The following is an 18,285-nucleotide window of genomic DNA, read 5'->3' as shown; positions in this document are numbered from 1 at the left end:
AATTTCCCAGTTAGGTGTCGACCATTCCTGAGATTTTCCAGGCTTCATTCTCTCATCCTTTGCATTCAAATGCTGCTGTAAGGCACAAGGCTGTAGTTTATTTTATTTAATAGTGCACAAAGTGTAGGAAGAATTATGTGTTCATAGGTTGTTATAACAAGGCATTATGGACAGCAGGCTCTCTGGGAAGTCTTTTAAATAATTTCATGCTTTAGTAGATGTTTTGAGACATTTACGTCACCCTGTCTATATGTGAAATTATATGGTTTTCCATTGAGCTGCCTAGTTTTAATTTGTCTGATGTGGCTGATTCACCTGGAAGACAAAATGTTATTTCTGCCTGACATGACCTGTATCTCACTGTAGTTTGGAAGTTACAAATCCTAAATTTGAAGCAACCGTAGTGGTTGCAGGAATACGTTGTTCACTTTCAGTTCCACCTTCCACTGATGAAAGGCAGAGTAAAAGATGTCCTACAACAATTCAATTTTTGGCCGTGGAACACAGAAGCAATAACAGCAGACATCTTTATGTGGAAAAAGTCTGAGTGATACTGTCATCCTGAGTGAGAGAGGTTTTCAGTCATCAAATCTGAGTCATGTGCTGTACTCCCTACACACACATCAGGATCTGTCAGAGCTGTCATATTCCCAGGAAGTTAGAAAGATATTTGCTTTATATTGCATTTGCAAATGCAGGCCCCTTTCATCGTTCCCCATAGTAGACCTTTATACTAATATATATTCTTAGAATCAGCAGAAAATGAAACATTTCATGCTCTGAAAACAACTTCTATTCTCTGCATGTGTCACCAGTGTATAAAATTGCAGAAAAAAAGTTTCTTTCCCTGCTGCTTATCTCACATGACAGCCCCAGATGACTAAGAAAGGTCACATGCTGCTTTGTTAACGTGGGCTAATCAATCTTCTAAGTTTCACCATCCACACCTGCAAAAAGTATAGTTTATTACTGCTAATGTGTGCAAGTAGTACGGCTATTAATGAATAACCCAGAGAATGCACCACCTTGCTGTTGATAAAATGCCTGGCTAGGTTGCAGTCTATTGGAGCAGAGTGATTTCCACTCCTGCATATCAGTTTGCCAACAGAACAAAGCCTGTATGTGACAGCAATACACCAAGTCCCGCAAAAAAGTGATTTACATCAGGCTTTCCCAGCACACAGAGCAGATTTAATGGAGCAGTTAAGTTCGCTTCAGCCTCTCCTTACTTCTCCCTGCTGCCAGCATTCAAATCCCCCTGCTTGCCACAATACTGAGATCATTCCCATTCCCAGAGCTGCACTGCTTCCCTCTGTTTCATCAGAAAAGCTGCCCTGGGGTTATGAATGGTCCTGCTCCCACAGCGTGGGAAGAAGAAGAGCAAAGATAAACCAGAGCCCTTTCCCGAGTGCACAGCGGAGGGAGGCAGCTCGCCTGCCTGGGATGGGAAGGATCCCTCCACCCAGTTTGGGGGCAGGGGAGAAGGGGCTCAGCTCTTCTCCTTGGAGGTTGAATATCACCCCGAGAACTCATAAGCGTGGGGTGATGCGGGGACAGACCGGCCTCGAGCGGAGGAGCACAAGCGGGCGGCCCAGCTGTCGTGGACGGAGGCAGTCGGGAGCACGGAAGAAAAGCCATCAGTTCTGGTTTTCAGAGGAAAAAAATGCCTCCACAACACCTGAGAAGGAAACCGTGCCAGATCCTACAGTGTTATTTCAGAGTCGTTCTTCTGCCAGGACCCCATCTTCTAATAGTCTTCACCTGGTGTATCTAGGTATTAACCTCTGGTGCTGAATTGGCATAAAACCTACCTAATAATTAATTTTCCAGGATGTATCAATGACAAGTATCATCCAGAACTTTGGGCCTGATATGTTTTCAAGAGCAGGACAGGCTATACTTTTTTACCTCAGTACTCAGGTTCCCAATTTAATGTGTTTGTATAAAATTAGAAAGACATCATTCCACTGTATATTTTAACTTTTCTTAAGCAAGATGTACTAAAGGTGAAACCAGAAAATATTTTTAATCTACCAACTATTTATTAATATTTGGTCCATTTAAGGGTATTACATCAATAGCCAGGTCCATGCTCTAGTTAAAGCTGTTATCATTTCCATTGTAAAATCCATATTTCAGGGCTTTATAATACAATCTTCCCAAATCATTTTAGTTGAAACTCAGCACAAAGATAGTCACTCCGGCAACTAATGTATCACTTTCTTTTTCTTTCTTCTCTTTTTCCTTTTTTTTTTTTTTTTTTTTTTTTTTTAATTTAGTACTTTACTTAAATCAATTTAGCCTATTAGGGTTTCTAAGAGCTAGGTAATGCATTGTCTTTCTGAGAGGTCATATGCTATGGTTTTAAAGTCCAAGCCAAAATTTGCTTATATTTGAAAAAAAAAAAAAAATTACTGGTTTTTTTTGTCAGTTTTACTGACATTTGACTGCAAAAGAGTACTGATCTCTGCAGACTTCATAACGGCATGACTTCAGACCATGAAAGTTGTACAAAACCTTGTTGACTTCAGAGGGAAGCTAAAAAAGGTTAAAAAATGGCTGAGAGACAAATTTTTGATCTTTTAGTTAGATACTGATATTTAATACTCCACCTAGACCGAGATTGTTCCAAATTCTGATACTCCTGGGCATTTCGCACAGCTTAAAGACAACCAGTACTTTATTTTCTGGCGATACATGCACATCATACATGTACTTATAGCTTTTTACTCCATCAGTATTTTATGCAATTTAACTCTGTAGTGGCATCCTTTACATTCCAGAAGTTCCCAAGGGGCATGCTAGGACCATTTCCTTCAGTGGAGACAAGCCAATTTGTGTCACCTGAGAAAAATGCCTCAACATGTATTATCAAGAGTTTTAGCTGACTCTGAATTTTAGGAATGCATCTGCAAGACTGACTTTTAGAAAGTGCCATGCATCAAAAGGTTGAAAAATAAACCAATTTTAATGGAGTCACTACATTTATTTGCTTGAGTTTGCTCAAAGTCTAATGAACATCTCTTATTGCATTTATGATGCTGCATTATAAAGTATAGCATGGCTAACCATGTGGATGTGTTTTAGAGGTGTCTGCAATTTACCCTACATGTAGGAACTTGAAGATTTCTTAAACATAAAGATAAGAAAGACCTACTTCTTTTCTTTTTTTTTTTTTTTTTTTTTTTTTTTTTTTACTTAAACTTCTTTCTGTTCTTCTCAAGCAGTCATACTTTTGGTTAAGAAAGTCCAAATACCAAACACCACCAGGTTTGGTTAGAAGACATCCCAAACCCTATTATGCTTTTGCAAAATCTGAGCTTTTTGTATGTCATCTCTTAAATTCAGCTTTACTTTTGCAAAAGCTTTTTGAAGTCATCACTTAGTCTTACCAGAAATTATCACCTCATTTGCCTTTATATAGTTTCCCTATTTCCCTAATTCACTTCAGATGCAATCAGACCACTGATTTCAACTGTCTAAGCTACCTCAGCTAACCTAAGGAAATTAAAGGTCACCACATAAGCTACTCTAATGCATACCATATATTTTCATCTCACCATATTTACCTGAAGCGGCAATTTTCATTCACTCATATTATACTCAGGAAGGTCTCCCATTAAACTATTACTGTGAGCAAAGGTATCAGGTGTGAATATCAAAATGTTTTTTCCTGTGACAGGACTTTGTGCATTCATGAGATCCTACTGATGAGAACACGTCTTGAGAGTATTTTTCCCCAAATGAAGCTCATGTTTGTTGAATACACTATGTAATTTTCTTTATAGAAATCATTATATACAATAGAAACCCTTCTGTTTATCCGTCATGTTAAAAATGATACAGAGATCATAAACTCCTTCTTACGTACGTATACTAGAGCACAATCAGTATTTGCTACTACTTATTTCACTTATGCAGGAGAATTCACATCTCCAAAGCCACTCTGGACTGCCTGAACGGGGATTATAAAGTTGAAGAAGGGCATGGCAAAGAGCGTAATGAATTCTTGAGGAAACATAACATTGAGACTTATTTAATTAAACAACCTGAGGAGAGTCTGTTGACTTTGCCTGAAGATATTGTGAAAGAGGCTGTCAGCTCCTCTGACAGGAGAAACAGTGGAGCAACATTTACCGAAGGATCCTGGAGCCCTGAACTTCCATTTGATAACATAGTGGGAAAACAGAATGTAAGTCAAACTTCCTTTAATGTCATCAAGTATGAATGCATGCTTGGATGCATTTCAATAATGGAAGCCTCAGAGGAGACAAATTCATCTTTAACCTTTATTCTAACACATACTGTAACAGCAGAGGACTAAACAATTTTTTTCAGGGCAGAAATAAAACGGGTATCCAAACTGGGGAAATGCCAGGGGACCAGAGGTTTTGAGGATTTTTTCCAACTGAAATTAAATACTACGCAGCTTAGTTTTAATTAAACCAGTCCATAAAGAAATAAATTAAAAGTAAAGCTAATGTTACTAAACTAGCTGGGACATTCTAGCCAGGGTGTGAACTCATTGCATATTTTCACTGCACTGCCATCAAAGTAAAGGGATGAGTGAATGGATGTTTTGCCAGAGGAAAAATCATAGTGTAGGTTATTGGTATATAAGGGAAAGAAAAAAAAAATCTACTTTACGAAAGCACCTCGTGAAAAAAGTCTGTCCATTCTTCACTTTTTTTCTTTTTTTTCTTTTTTAATAAAAAAATATTAAAAACCTGGATTCTAAGACATAATTAAGGTTCACTAGCAGGTGAGTTAGGCTCTAAGGTCATGCATAGCTCAATAGAAATATGAGATAATAACAACTGCTTCTGAGCAGATCTTTTTGAAAAGCACTGCATGGCTAATTGCTAGCACCCTGGGAACCAGCAATTCTTGTACAGTCATAAAAATCGCTTTGTGAAATCTGCTTGCTTAGAGGTATTAAAGATGGAAAGGTTAAAATGCCCTCAGACACCACTCTTTTCACTGCATTTGAAAGATTGATGAGGCTTTACGAAACAAGGTCAGCTGGAGCTTTTCTTCCATTTTTCTGAGGGATCTGTAATGACATGACATATCCTTTCTTCTGCTGTACATCCTCAGTCCTACTTGTCTGCACTGTCTGTTGAACTTCAGGCGTTGTGTGGAGGTCTTGCTTTGTCAGTCGTCTTCTGCTTCTTACAAATCTGCTCAGAAGTGAAAAGCCTTCACACTCAGTCAGCCCATGGTGGTGTCTTCGTCTCTTCAAACTGAACTGGAGCATGGCATAGTTTGCTGTTATATAAAAACCCTGTTTTATATATGTTCTGTACATCTGTGTATCTGCATGTACACTGCCTTTTAGTATTCTCTGTATTTTGTTGACCTGTCTCTATATTCTCATTTCATTAGGAATAGAGGTATGGGTGCATGATGCTGTGAATATCTTCTGATCTCTCTCTGTTTCTTCTTCTTTCCCTTTAAGACATTCCAATTCCTGTAGCCCAAAAAACCTATGAGGAGTAGGCTATCTTTTCGTTGATCATTTTCTCAGTTAAACTTGACCTTGATACTACCAAAGACAAGGAATGAAATAAAGGACTAATATTTTTATTCGATTATTGAACAACTTCCACCCAATAAACTAGTAAAAAGCCCATGAAAATAATTGAAATAGGTATAACTAAACAGTTGTTTTAAAGCAGATTTTTGTCTTATGGCAATAAACAATCCATTTTTAGAATAGTTTCGCACTGGTTTTTTTTTTTTTAAGAACTTGGTTTTTTGCTGGAAATAACTCTAATTTTACATTACACAGTTTTACAATAAGCTTCTTGGTGGAGACAAGATTTTAAAAATCTGCTATTCCATATGTGATTCAATTATTATGTAATTTTCAATTTTAAAGTTGAGACAATAGTCATTACTACTCATAAATAATGTATTTCAGCTGAAAATTCATATGGCAGATTTAAATTACACTAAGATATAGTAACTTTTTCCAGAGTTGTGTCAGTATTGGACAGAATAAACATTTAATAGCATTAATTATGCAGGTTAAAAGTCACTGGCAGCAGCAGACCTTGAGAACCCAAGTTGCAGCAACCCAACAATGAATCACTCCAAATGTTTGAATATTTGCCGATAACATTTAAATTATTTCTTTACCCAATGTAAGTTACAACAAAATTTGAGCAAGTCTGATCAAAGGTGTCTTACTTTTACCTGTAGTTATGTTAGGAAGAATACAAAATGGCAAAGTCTCTAGTGAGCTCTCTTGCCAAACTCAAATTCATCACAATCCATATTCTTCACCTCAGACTAATTTTCTATGGGCAGCCTAAGCCAGCGAATTGAAGTCATGTTGATATGAGTAAGGAACAGAATAACCACTCTTTATGCACACAGTCACAGACATTAATAAAAGCTACATGTGTCCACAGCACATTTAGCACCATGTGCCTTGGCTCCAACGGTAAGGTAAGCCTGCTCTGAAATTCAGACCATGCACAATATGTATGGAGTTTTCTGCTATTGAAACAAGTGTCTGGGCTTCTTTCCTAAAGCAAAGGAGGTTGGACAGAAGTTATTTTATGTTAAGAGAGTGGGGGTCTCCTCCTTTAAAATAAATTAATAGCAGATGAAGTTGGATTTCTTCATTGGGCCTTACAAAAGAAGTAGTTGAAAGCATAATATGGTCACTGTGCATGGTGCTGGAGGCACCTGGTGGGCCTCTAATGACATAAATTAAGAAAAAAGCATATTAAAATGTCTGTCTCTTGTATAAGCATATTTTATTGGTAGCTGCAATGACTAGTAACAGTTATCACAAAAATTCCCCTTAAAGACCGCCAAGATGGCAGACAAGTATAAACAACAGGGTGGAATTCAGTTCAAAACCGAGGCACCTGCATTTGTGTATCTACTGACTGTCCCAGGCGTCAATCTCCCACACATCTCAGCTCCTAAACGTAAGGGTCTAGTGTGCTCTAGGGTGCCTGAGACATCCATATGACGAGGGGCTTATAAAAGACCTGTGATGTTCTAGACTATCAGTTAGAAGCCAGGTAAGAGACTCTGATGTCTCAAACAGTGCTAAACACCTATGCTGAAATACGCTGAGTAAGGGCTTAATTCAACCTAACCGTGGCTGTCTGTTGCAGCTTTTGATACCCTAGTACACTCCAGCTGGTGCCCACCACCGACCAGCAGTGCATGGGCTTCCCATAGGTCTTGTGCCATATGTTCTAGCTCCAGACTGTTGTTCAGGATACCCTAGGAGATCTCAGCTGACCATAGCTGCATACTATTGGCGAGCTGAAAGTTTCCAGAGTGTATATTGTCAGTAATAGAAGCTTAGAGACCAAGCACCTAAGCACCTTCATTTAGGTGTCTTTCTCTAGAAACAAATCCTACCTGTATCCTGCCTCTTCAAACACATGCCTTTGTATTTCCCTATTTCCCTCCAAGACCTGGTGTTTGCAGTATGAAAAAAATAATTAAAACCTTCCTAGAGTTTTCTAAATGGCAATGATTAAAAATTTCCCTTCTTGTTGAGGTCAGGATGTTTGGACTTGTTGCATGAAAACTTTGCAGGAAGGAAGTAAAATCTAATCCCAGCCACCTTTTTTTAAATCTCTGTAAAATATCTTTAAAGTTGGAGTTTTATTATTTGTTTGGTTTAATTCATCCTATCTTTTAGTCTCAGATGCAAGTTTGGCTGGGCTTTTTGCTCACAGAATCTTGTATGTGTTCCTGTATGATGAATGGCTACTGTTGGCATCAAAGTTCAAAAGCTCATTGTACCTTACAATTCACAATTGTACCTTCCATACAGCTGTTCACAAAAGTGTAGGCAAGGTAACAGGGGGAACCAATATTTCTTTATGTCAGCATAACACAGTCTTAAAAGATGCAGAGCAAAGAGGGGGGATACAGAGACAAAATGTGATTAGAACATACTTGGGACAATAATTTGTGTGATATTTTTCATTATTGTTATTACTAACTACAAGAAAGCGGTTGTCTTAGGTATATGTATGGGTGTGAGAGGGAGATGACCACTAAACTTAAATATGAATTTCCTTGTTATCCTCTGAAAAAAAATGCAACTTCCAAGTCCATTTTTGCACCGATACTACCGACACCGTTGCCATAGTGGTGGTATTATGTCATGTTCCTCTACCATGAACTGTAAACCACTTCATACATTCAGCAAGAAGACAGTTCTTCATGTTAATGAAATTTTAAAATATAATTTGAAGCAAATTTTAGTCACTTACTAGAATGAATTGAGATCGTTCTCCTCATGTAATTAAAACCCAATGCCCGACTAAAACATTAGGAACCTTGTCCACCCTCACTTCTAGTGGAGATACAGCAATATGAACTAATTCTAAGGAATTAATGCCCATAACAACATCTGACATGATCTTGTCCTTTAACAGTGACTTCAGGCTCTCTTGTAAGAATTCAGCCACCACAAACTGATAATAAATTTTCTGCATAGCTCAGTTTAAAAGTGATAGGAATACTTAAACTAAAGTAGTACCTTAGTGTGTATTAATACTGTATTTATCCAGTTGACCCAATGGATTGTTTACCTGGAATTTGTCTCTAAGCTTAGAGTTTACACCATAGCTCCAAGGCTGAGATATGGATTCAGGCATATCTGAAACTTCAGTATGAGAAGAGTTTCCCTGATTTTTTTTTCCCTCTAAATGTTGATGATACTGATTTTCTGAAGGGAAAATGGGGAGATTTGAGTAGAGTGGTTTGCCAAACCTTCTCTACTGAAGTCCTTTCTCTACTAAAGCAAACAGGAAGATTGCTTTTCACTTCAATAGAGAGAAGATCTCAGTCCTGATACCCTTTTCTGCCTATTTATTGGGCTCTTAAGTTACTCATCAAATGATGGAAGAAGAGAAAGCAAGATATTATCTGTGACTACGGAGTCCTTGGACTTTGTTTTAGGACTGCAAAGAAAGTTGTCAATTGGGGTTTGACAGTGGGTTCCTGAGACCCTTCCTGTGTTTTAATGTGCTGGCCAAGATTCATTAGAATGCAACTGTTGACTATCTATTGAATATGAACAAGGGAAATCTCCCTATATCACTTGCTGTACATAATCCCATGATCCAAAAGAATTGGCTTTCCAGAGAAATCTAGTGATAAATGCATCCCAAGCTCCTTTTCCCAACAATGCCCAGAAGGGCATATAGCAGAAGACTTTTCCAGAAAGGACTTACGGGATAACTTTTTTGAGCAGAAGTGTATTTCTTGTCCATAATAATTCTGAAATGTCTTATGCTGTGATGTATGAAGGTTTATATCCTTACCATTCATTAGCATTTCTTAACCCTTGGGAATATCACAGGTAGTAGAGTTTATTTTCCCATTCAAATGGAAAAGTGCTGCTTCACTGTTGTTTGTGTCATGAAATGATACCATGAAACTGGACTGAGTTATTCTCTTTATGAAAGCAAACTCCACCTCTTTCCTGAAGGTGAAGCACCCTTCATACTATCTCTGCTAGCTTTCTTTTGCGAAGCTGTGCAAAAGTATTTTCTTTTTTTTTCCTTTTGATTAGTCAATGAAATACCAAAGGAATAATGCATTTGAGAGAATATAAAATAACAATATGAATTACAGTTAAATTAATTCTTATAGCCTAACTGTAATCTAAACTGGCTGAAATATACCAGTAGTGAAGAAGAATGTATTATTTGAAAACCCATGCTGAGGTAATCAGAAATGTCACCTTCTTCACTCCTGCCTAACTGATCTGTTCCTTAACTACACACATCCAGTATCTTTAAGATCAAGAAAAACATCATTACTCCTGTTTTGTGACTTCTGTTTTCTGTAGCTTCTGTTCATAGTTGCTAAAACACACCACTGAGTTAGAAACCCTGCTGAGGTTTTGGTGTGTACTCCCCTCATGCATGCTCTAATAATTAATTAGCAGAATCTGGAAAGGGGAGTACAGTCCTAGTGTTCAGTGCAGCAGCAAACCTCCTAGTTTGTATAAAAGAAGGCACTAAAGTACTCCCCCTAATGTACTGTATGTGTTTAGTGGAACAGACTTCTTATTTTACACTTCTATAGATTTCATTGAATGAATTGCATGGAATGCTGTAATGGTTTGCAATGCAACATGATCTAAAACATTGCATTTTTAACCCAAGGGGACCAGCAGGTTTATTCTGTTTGCATGTGCTTTCCCCTAGACTCTGGCTGCCCTAACAAGAAATTCAATAAATCTGCTTCCAAACCATCTTGCACAAGCTTTGCATGTCCAGTCTGGGCCTGAGGAAATTAACAAGCGAATAGAGCACACCATCGACTTACGGAGTGGCGATAAATTGAGAAGAGAGCATATCAAGCCTTTTTCACTGATGTTTAAAGACTCCAGCCTGGAGCATAAGGTAGCTGGGTCTTGGTAGCTGCATTATTTGCAACTCAAATTGTAATAAATGTCCACTGAAGTAGAGAAGCTGTAGGTTCTAGCTTGCATTGGTTTTTTTTCTGGTTTTGTTTCTCTTTTTCATTTTGTTTCAGTTTTCAAAAGTTGCAACTGAGCTAAAGGTCTTAATAGACAGTGTCATGATGGAGGTGTTATAATGCTGCAATGATTACATTTCATTGTTGGAAAATGCCTACACTGAGCAAACTGCTTCTGAGAACAACAGCCATTTGCTGGGTTTCGTTTGCTGTCTAGTACAAGCAGTTTTCCATCAGATGACAGGTTGCTTTGGCACAAATGGTGATTGAGCATATTAATAAACTGACACGTCTATTCAAAACATATATCTATATTTATATAGATAAGTTTCTTTCATTTAGTCGTAGGATGTATCTGATGTCTTCTAGGCTGCTATGTTTGTTTCAAATCAAAACTAATTTGTCAATTCTTTGTTTTAAACAACCTTTCTTAACAGCTGCCTCTAAGAGGTAAATATTGTTCATGTCTTTGCTGCTTCTCAAAAGCAGTATGATCTCACTAATTTCTATTTCAGTCAACATCCAGATGTAAGTTCTAAGTTAAAAAAGATAAGGCAATGGGAGAGTTTTCCTTGCAAACTGATGACATGGGGTGGGGTTGCACAGATCTCAAATTATTTCATTACCTTGTATGCTATTACAATGCAGCAACAGCAGGTCTGCGATAGGATGTGCCCTTAGACTGGAAAGAAAGAAAGAAAAATAATGGGGAAATGCAAGCATGGAGGCCCACTTCTCCATCATCACTTTAACCTGCACTGGAAAACAGATTTTTTTTACTTGACTTATGGGAGACGAGTCCTCAGATGGTATCAGTGGTGAAAGCTTAATGAAAACCACTGGAAAAGAAAAATTCTACTTCACGTATATTTAAGTCCTTATTTCACAAGCAATCCTGCAGAAGGAAAAGGAAAGGTTCATTTAAAAAGAAAGAAAATATTCAGTTTTCCCATGAGGGTATTTATGACACTGAGAGACAAGGTAGAATCCCCAAAGCCAAGTTAACCACTACTGCTACAAGAGAACATATGAAGCTATTTCTTTCAGTGCAGACCTTGTGCAAAGCTGAGAGGGACCCAGGAGGTGAAATCCTAGATTTCTGATATCCTTTGAATTACCATCTAAAGGCCTCAAAGTAATGAGTAATCTTTAATCTTTTCAAGGCACAAGGTCAAAAGATAAGGTAAAAAAGTGTAGACAAAATAGCATTTAACATAGAAGGTGAGGGATGGTACATTAGAAATTTTTTGTGCAAAAGAGGAAACAGCCTAATCACAAACAACTTGCTGAATGAGCCAGCTAGTCAATGGTTCACCTAGTCTTACATTACTATTTAATAAAAACAATACCTGAACATGGGCTGGAGTAAAGGGACACTGCCCAGAATCAGATCCTATATTCAGAATATAAACTTTCTTGTCATTTTAGACTTCACAATTAGCAGCCACAAGGAAAATCTATACAGAAAGGGTAGATGTTCATTTAAATGCAATTTAAGCAGGAGGGGAAGAAAAAACCCCATGCTCTAATCCATCACATTACATAGGTCAGTTTTTAAATATTAATAACGTTTTGAATTCCATCTGGATGACAAAAAGTCTATTTAAAATTCAACATTTTGAGAAATTTTGATACATTTTCCTCTCAGTATGACATTTCCAATGTCAACCTGTGCTGCAATGCTTAGAAAATGGAGCTTTCATTCAATATTTCCTTATGTGCTAGTCCCAACCAGTAAGTGCAGGCAACCCAAATACAAAATCCTTCCTGTAAACTGGATCATAGATTCATAGAACCATAGAATGGTTTGGGTTGGAAGGGACCTTACAAATCATCTAGTTCCAGCCTTCCCCCCCCCCCCCCGCCACCCCCACCATGGGCAGGGACACCTTCCACTAGGTCAGGTGGCTCAAAGCCCCATCCAACCTGTCCCTGAGCTTCTGGACTGAATCTTCTTTCTGTCCTCTAAATTGGGCCGGGGTTTAGCATTACACAGGGGTAAAGTTTTAAAAAATATCAGCACTGTTTTACTTGCTCTGGTTCATCCACCTCCAACAGGTGGTTAGTTGCTGGTCAGTAACTTCCTTGTTTGTGTTCAGGGTGCTGGGGCACCCATAGGTGTGCTCAGAGAAGGGTAAGCAATGCACCAGGATGCAAAAGGATAATTCGGATTAAGGAAAGATGAATCAGTGTCCTCATCATTACAGGCAGGGGCAATGTCACATGGGACAATGTGGGAAATGTCCCTTCCCTCCTTGTTTGCCTGTGCATAAACTGCATGTTTGTCCCAGTAGACTTAGTGTTAAACGATAGTCTACAGGCAGTCATGAAAATAAAAAAGTGTGAACCATTTTGCTACACAAAGTAGCTATTTCCTCCACGTTATCTTATATTACTAATACTTTCTCCCTTCTTCCGGCCCATTTAGGAAACAAAACAAAACAAACTCAGATTTAAATTGGAGCCTTATAAAGTTATTTCAGAAGCCTTTTCCCTTTGCTCTCCCCTCCTCTAGCCTATCAGTCTGGAATTATGCTTTCTTCTAGTCATTAACATTTTGCAACTGCTTACATGACCTTCATCATCGGTGTCTTGAGCTGCTCCCTGCAGCATTGCTGAGCAAATAGACAGTCTGTGTCTATGGACCTCCCATCTCACACTGCCATTTTCCTTTGCTCCCACTTAGCTGTTCAAACCAGTGGCAGCTTCGAGTCAGAGGTAGCTCTGAAGTAAAGTAACTTTCCTATGTAAAAGCTTGGGCCCTCACATTTAGCCATCACACTTTCAGGCAGCGCTGGCATCTGCCTAATATTTCTTTTAACTGTAAGTACTTCTCGCCCCAGACTTTACGGTTATTCAATAGGCAGAACAACCAGTACCCATAGCTGACATCCCATCAAGAAGTGTCACGTTAACTTTGTTCAATAAGAATTGTGTTAATAATGCTCTGTACCTCAAACCCCAGAGAAGTGAGTAACCATATGAACAATAAACTATATTTCTTCCTCCTGCATTAGTAACAGGACTACCATGCTGTGGGATCATAAATCTTTTGGGGTGACTTGAATAGATCTGAAATGTCATGCTGGACTTCTGTTTAAACAGCCTGGGTTGTTTCGTGGTTTTTTTCATTATAAAACAATTGCAGACAGCAGATTTATGCTAGCAATGAAAGTACCATTTTGCTTCCTTTAAGGTTTCAAAAGGTAAAAAAAAAAATAATAATAATTTGTGGAATAAGCTTGCCCAAAACTACCATGATAGCTACCACATCTCCTGGTTTACAATCATTTAAACAACTGGTATGTCACAGCAGTTTAAGTCATTGGTACCTCTTCCCACTCCTCTCCTATCTCATTGCTCTGTGTCCTTCTTGGTGATAGAATAATTGTAGATTCCACAGCAAGGAGTAGCGGTTGCATTAGTAAATGGGTTATCTCCATGAAGCAGTATATATATTTCCATATGAATTTTGTGATACTTCATTTTTCAGAGGATTTGTGCAGATTCCACAGCTGGTATATTTTATAGATTCTTTACCCAAATGGATTAGTCATTACTAACCTGTATTTCACTCATTAACATTTGATATCTCATTTAGAGACTAATTCACTCTCAATTTTGCTAGAGGTTATTTTCACAAATAGGATGTAGGCAGATAGAGCAAAAGACTCATCACAGGAGAGTACTTCTAATTGTAGCACAAAAATACACTAAGGGTTTCCAAATATGTAATAGCTCATAAGGAGAATCTGATACTACTTTAAATGATTTCCAATAATTAAAAGATATCATCATGATGCTCCACATTAATAGCAGTGACTTGGAAATATCAGTACCATGTACTTTTGTACAGGATAAACCATAGTAACAGGGCAGGGAATTTTACATGCTCGTAAGGTTTTTGTTAAGGAAAGTTTCCAATGCAGAGATTCATATAAAGATATTCTATGTCTTCCTGCATATTTGTATGATCATAAATCAGACTGGGCTTAGAGGTGAAGTGTCTACACATCTTCTGTGAGGTGAGCACACTTAAAATATCAAAAGGGCTTTGAATTTCATAGTACATGTTTTCTTAGGCCAAATATTGGACCTAAATACCCAAGTCTCTGCTTCAGGATTTCTGATGAGTGAGATTAATAAAAATTAAATTAGTAGGAAACAAACTTTGCCCTTCCTGCTTGCTGCATCCTTGCAGACATGGGCCTTGCCTCTTTCCTTCAACCCAGAAACTTCCATTGGCAAGAAGGTCTGTAAGAAACACTTGGCAAACTGGCCCTGTTCAGCATCTTCTTTTCTGTCATCGGTCAACAACTGGATCTGTGTCTACTCTTTGGTCTTCTCAGGAGTTCATCCATCTCTTCTGCCTTGGGCTTCCTGATACATATTCTGCCTCTCCCCTGTACTGCAGAAGCTTTTCCAATGACACAAACACCATTGCTCTGAAGAAAAAAACAACAAACGTGGTCTCTCTTTTCATCCATAAGGTCCTACCAGAGACAAAGAGCAGCAGTGGGGATAAAACCAAATCCCCTCGTCCCCAGTACACAAACACTTTTTCTAGGTGAACGTATAAAGCCCGTTGTATTACTGGTACTCCCCTTTCAAAAAGCCCTGGGAAAAGAGAGGAGAGGTGGGGAATAAGCAGCATTACTTGGCAGAGAAAACCTGCCCTTTCTTACACAAGCTCAGTTTCAGCTCGCTGGCTCCCGCAACAGCACCGGCAAATGGCTCAAGGCCCGTGGGAAGCAGGGCGAGCCTTCGCTACGCCATCAGCAAGTCATGCCAGCGCAGGTAGGTCTGTGGGATGTTGCAGCTAAGGTTTTCATTGCACAGCAGGTCACATCGCGACTCTTCCCACCACTCCATGTAGCTCTAGTTGGCTACATGTCTCCCCATACTTATGGAAGTGCCTTGAGGCTTAGGCTATCCTTCAATTAATTCTCCAAGTCACTAAGGGGTAGACTGCTAGAGAAGTGCTATGTTTATCATTAGCGTTGGTGCTGCCTCAGAGATGCTAACAATTTCTCATCACAACATTGTTACTGATTAGACCGCAGCATTCATCCTTTTGAGATAATGCTCAACACAGCAGGCAATTCCATGTTTGTGTTTCATTCAATTAGTCTGCTATAATTTCCCTAAGGAACAGTTGGAATTTCATGTTATATTTTAAGGAACGTACCTTTCTTTTTCCCTTTGGTTCTTTTTCTACCGCAACCGAAAAAAGCCCTGGTCCATTATTTAAGTGGACTGATGCAGTTCTGTTTTCCTGCACATGAAATCAGGGTCAGTGCCTCTGTGCTTCCAGCAGCAAAATGGAGTTGCCTGTGAGCACTATCGAAAATCATGTCAAAGTGATACTGCTTCTGCCAACAGCAGGCACGGGGTACAATAGCAGTAGAGGAGGAGTCAAAATGAGGGGTGCCAACAAATAATCCCCTTCTCTTACTCATAACAAATGGGAGCAGGGAAGAGAGAAGACTTTTTTCCATTTTCAGGAGCTTGAGGCTGTTTTGACCAGCTGTTTATAACTAAGATGAAGGCCCTAGCGAAGGTCCATGTACTGAATATAGGCTAAGTCTAGATAGGATCTTCCTTCAAGAGCAGATTAGCTATAAAATGTAGTTCATAGCTGAACTCTCTCAATGTATGTTCCTGATATATTTCTTAGTTGGTTTCAATTTTTCTCAACTATAATGCTTTCTAGGCATTTATAATTGCAGTTTGCTTTATTTCCAAATTTTAGTTTCTGAAACCTGATATCTCTTTGACTCTGATTTCCTTTTGTTCTGCATGGGTAACTCTTAGCACCTCCAAAACCGCAGAAGATTAAATAAAATGGAGTTATTGCTCAGAGGAGGAGAAATGACTGGGGTAGGCATCTGTGGGATTTTTTATTAGGTGAATAAAATTTAGTGGCGTCAGTACAGGATAAAGAGGTTTACAAAAATAATATGTCTATGGACCAATCTTCATCTGCTGTAAACAATTGGAGCTTAACTGACTTAGCAGTGATAGATACCAGCTGAGGACTTGGGTAAGGTTTCCATTTTAACTGATCCACCGTGATTCACTGATGTATCCATTACTCCTTTTCTTGGTAACGCCCATAAAAGGGGAACCTGCTATCATTTTCAGTGGTTTGATATGCTATAGAAAAATATTTCAGCAATAAATCATAATAATAATGCACCTGCAATGGTCTTTTACATAATACTACCTTCATTTTCTTGGAGAATGCCCATATTATCAAGTTTCTGCACAGCCTCTGGATAAGTTAGGATACAGAGATCATGACCCACATCCCAAATAATCATGGAATGTCCCAAACGATGTACTTTTCTTAAAAAAAAATAAAAGTAAAAAAGAAAACAGAATGGCCTCAATTTGGCAAGCATGGAAACACCTCTGTGACATCATGCATGCAGAGTCGCAGCTGACTTGAGTGTTTGCCTTCAGGTGAGGAAACCCATGGTTCCTCTGGTTAAGCTATTAAGTATTTAGTATTCTGCTCAGCAACACAAGCCCCTAGTATCTACCTGGAAATTTTTAAAGCAAATAATTTTGTAAGAGAGGCAGCCAAGTAAAAGAACTTTGTATTGCAAATTACAGAGTTTTGCTCTCTTGGATAAAGTGGTTTACCAGCTTATTAATGATTTATTTGTTGTGTTTCATTTCTAAAAACAAATTCAGGTTTATTGATATATTAGCTCTTCCTGCTAATTTCCCCAAAGTCTCCTATATGCATCAGTCTTTATGAAACTACTACATGGGTTAACAGCTAATTTACTCTTTTTTTTTTATTCTAGTATTCCCAAATGCGGGATGAAGTATTCAAATCAAACTTGGTGTGCGCCTTTATTGTTCTTGTATTTATCACCGCTATCCAAAGCTTACTTCCCTCTTCCAGGTAAATACAGAAATATATCTCTATATATCTGAAGGCGCTCTTGGGGAAACAGCGGGATAACATTTCTAGGAGTGATGTGGAATGAACCAATATAATCTGCTTGTTCCCCCAAAGTGTTCAGAAATATTTTTTCACTTTTTTCCCCGATATTAACTACTTTTGTATCACGTTATCTGCAGCTACATGTTTTCCTGTGAGACAGTAACATCTACTGACATTATGTCATTATGTTTTGAAGCAGAACTCCCACTGACATAAGTGGGAAATTTGGGTTACAAAAGTTTGACACAATGTGGCCTGCTGCTTGCAGCGTTGAAGTAAAACATGATCCAGACTTACAAAACTGCCTCTTTGCTAAGTGACTGGTAATCACCTTGGGAATGAGTGATTGTTTTGGTTTTGTTTATTACCTGCTACATAAGAAAATTGTACCGCTGTGTTTTGTTGCTGATGATATGTATTACCCAGCTGGGGAAAGCAATCTTGTGCCATGAAGAAGAAGGAAGGAGGTGGTCTGGTAGATCTTTTCTCACTTCTGCTTTTATCTGAGGCTGACCAAGCAACAACTTCCTATCAAGGTGATGAAAATGTGACATAGCTGAGACTTCTGTGTCCACATGTTTCACACAGTCAAACCCATCAATTGGCATTGTTGTCTACTATTTAATAGTGAGAACACAAGAGTGTGTACAAGGACTAAGGTCAGTTTTCTAGCATCATAGCAGAGCCAGCAGCACGACTGCCACTAAAACATGCCCCTGGCCCCATTTGGTCTTTGGCAGTGTTAAAATGGAAATGCCCAGATGAACATAGTTCTCAGGTGGTTTCTAACACTGAGATGAACCTTAACTTATGGATGCCTGTAGAATAACCTTGAAAATACCGTATTTGTA

At 38.6% G+C, this 18,285-nt stretch overlaps 1 protein-coding gene across 2 annotated transcripts in view; it reads left to right on the top strand.

Moving 5' to 3' along the window:
• ADCY8 (adenylate cyclase 8) overlaps positions 1–18,285 on the top strand; it is a 131,785-nt gene that overhangs the window by 78,876 nt on the left and 34,624 nt on the right. The window contains exons 7-9 of one of the 2 annotated variants that reach the window (XM_049827670.1): positions 3,922–4,192; positions 10,203–10,400; positions 17,292–17,392. In XM_049827670.1, coding sequence (XP_049683627.1) covers positions 3,922–4,192; positions 10,203–10,400; positions 17,292–17,392 — 570 coding nt within the window. The remainder of the gene's footprint in view (positions 1–3,921; positions 4,193–10,202; positions 10,401–17,291; positions 17,393–18,285) is intronic. The other variant, XM_049827678.1, reaches the window with a different exon arrangement.

This window comes from Accipiter gentilis, chromosome 2, assembly GCF_929443795.1.
Source record: "Accipiter gentilis chromosome 2, bAccGen1.1, whole genome shotgun sequence".
Classification (NCBI taxonomy): Eukaryota; Metazoa; Chordata; class Aves; order Accipitriformes; family Accipitridae; genus Astur; species Astur gentilis.
This window is presented reverse-complemented; position numbering and strand designations above follow the sequence as displayed.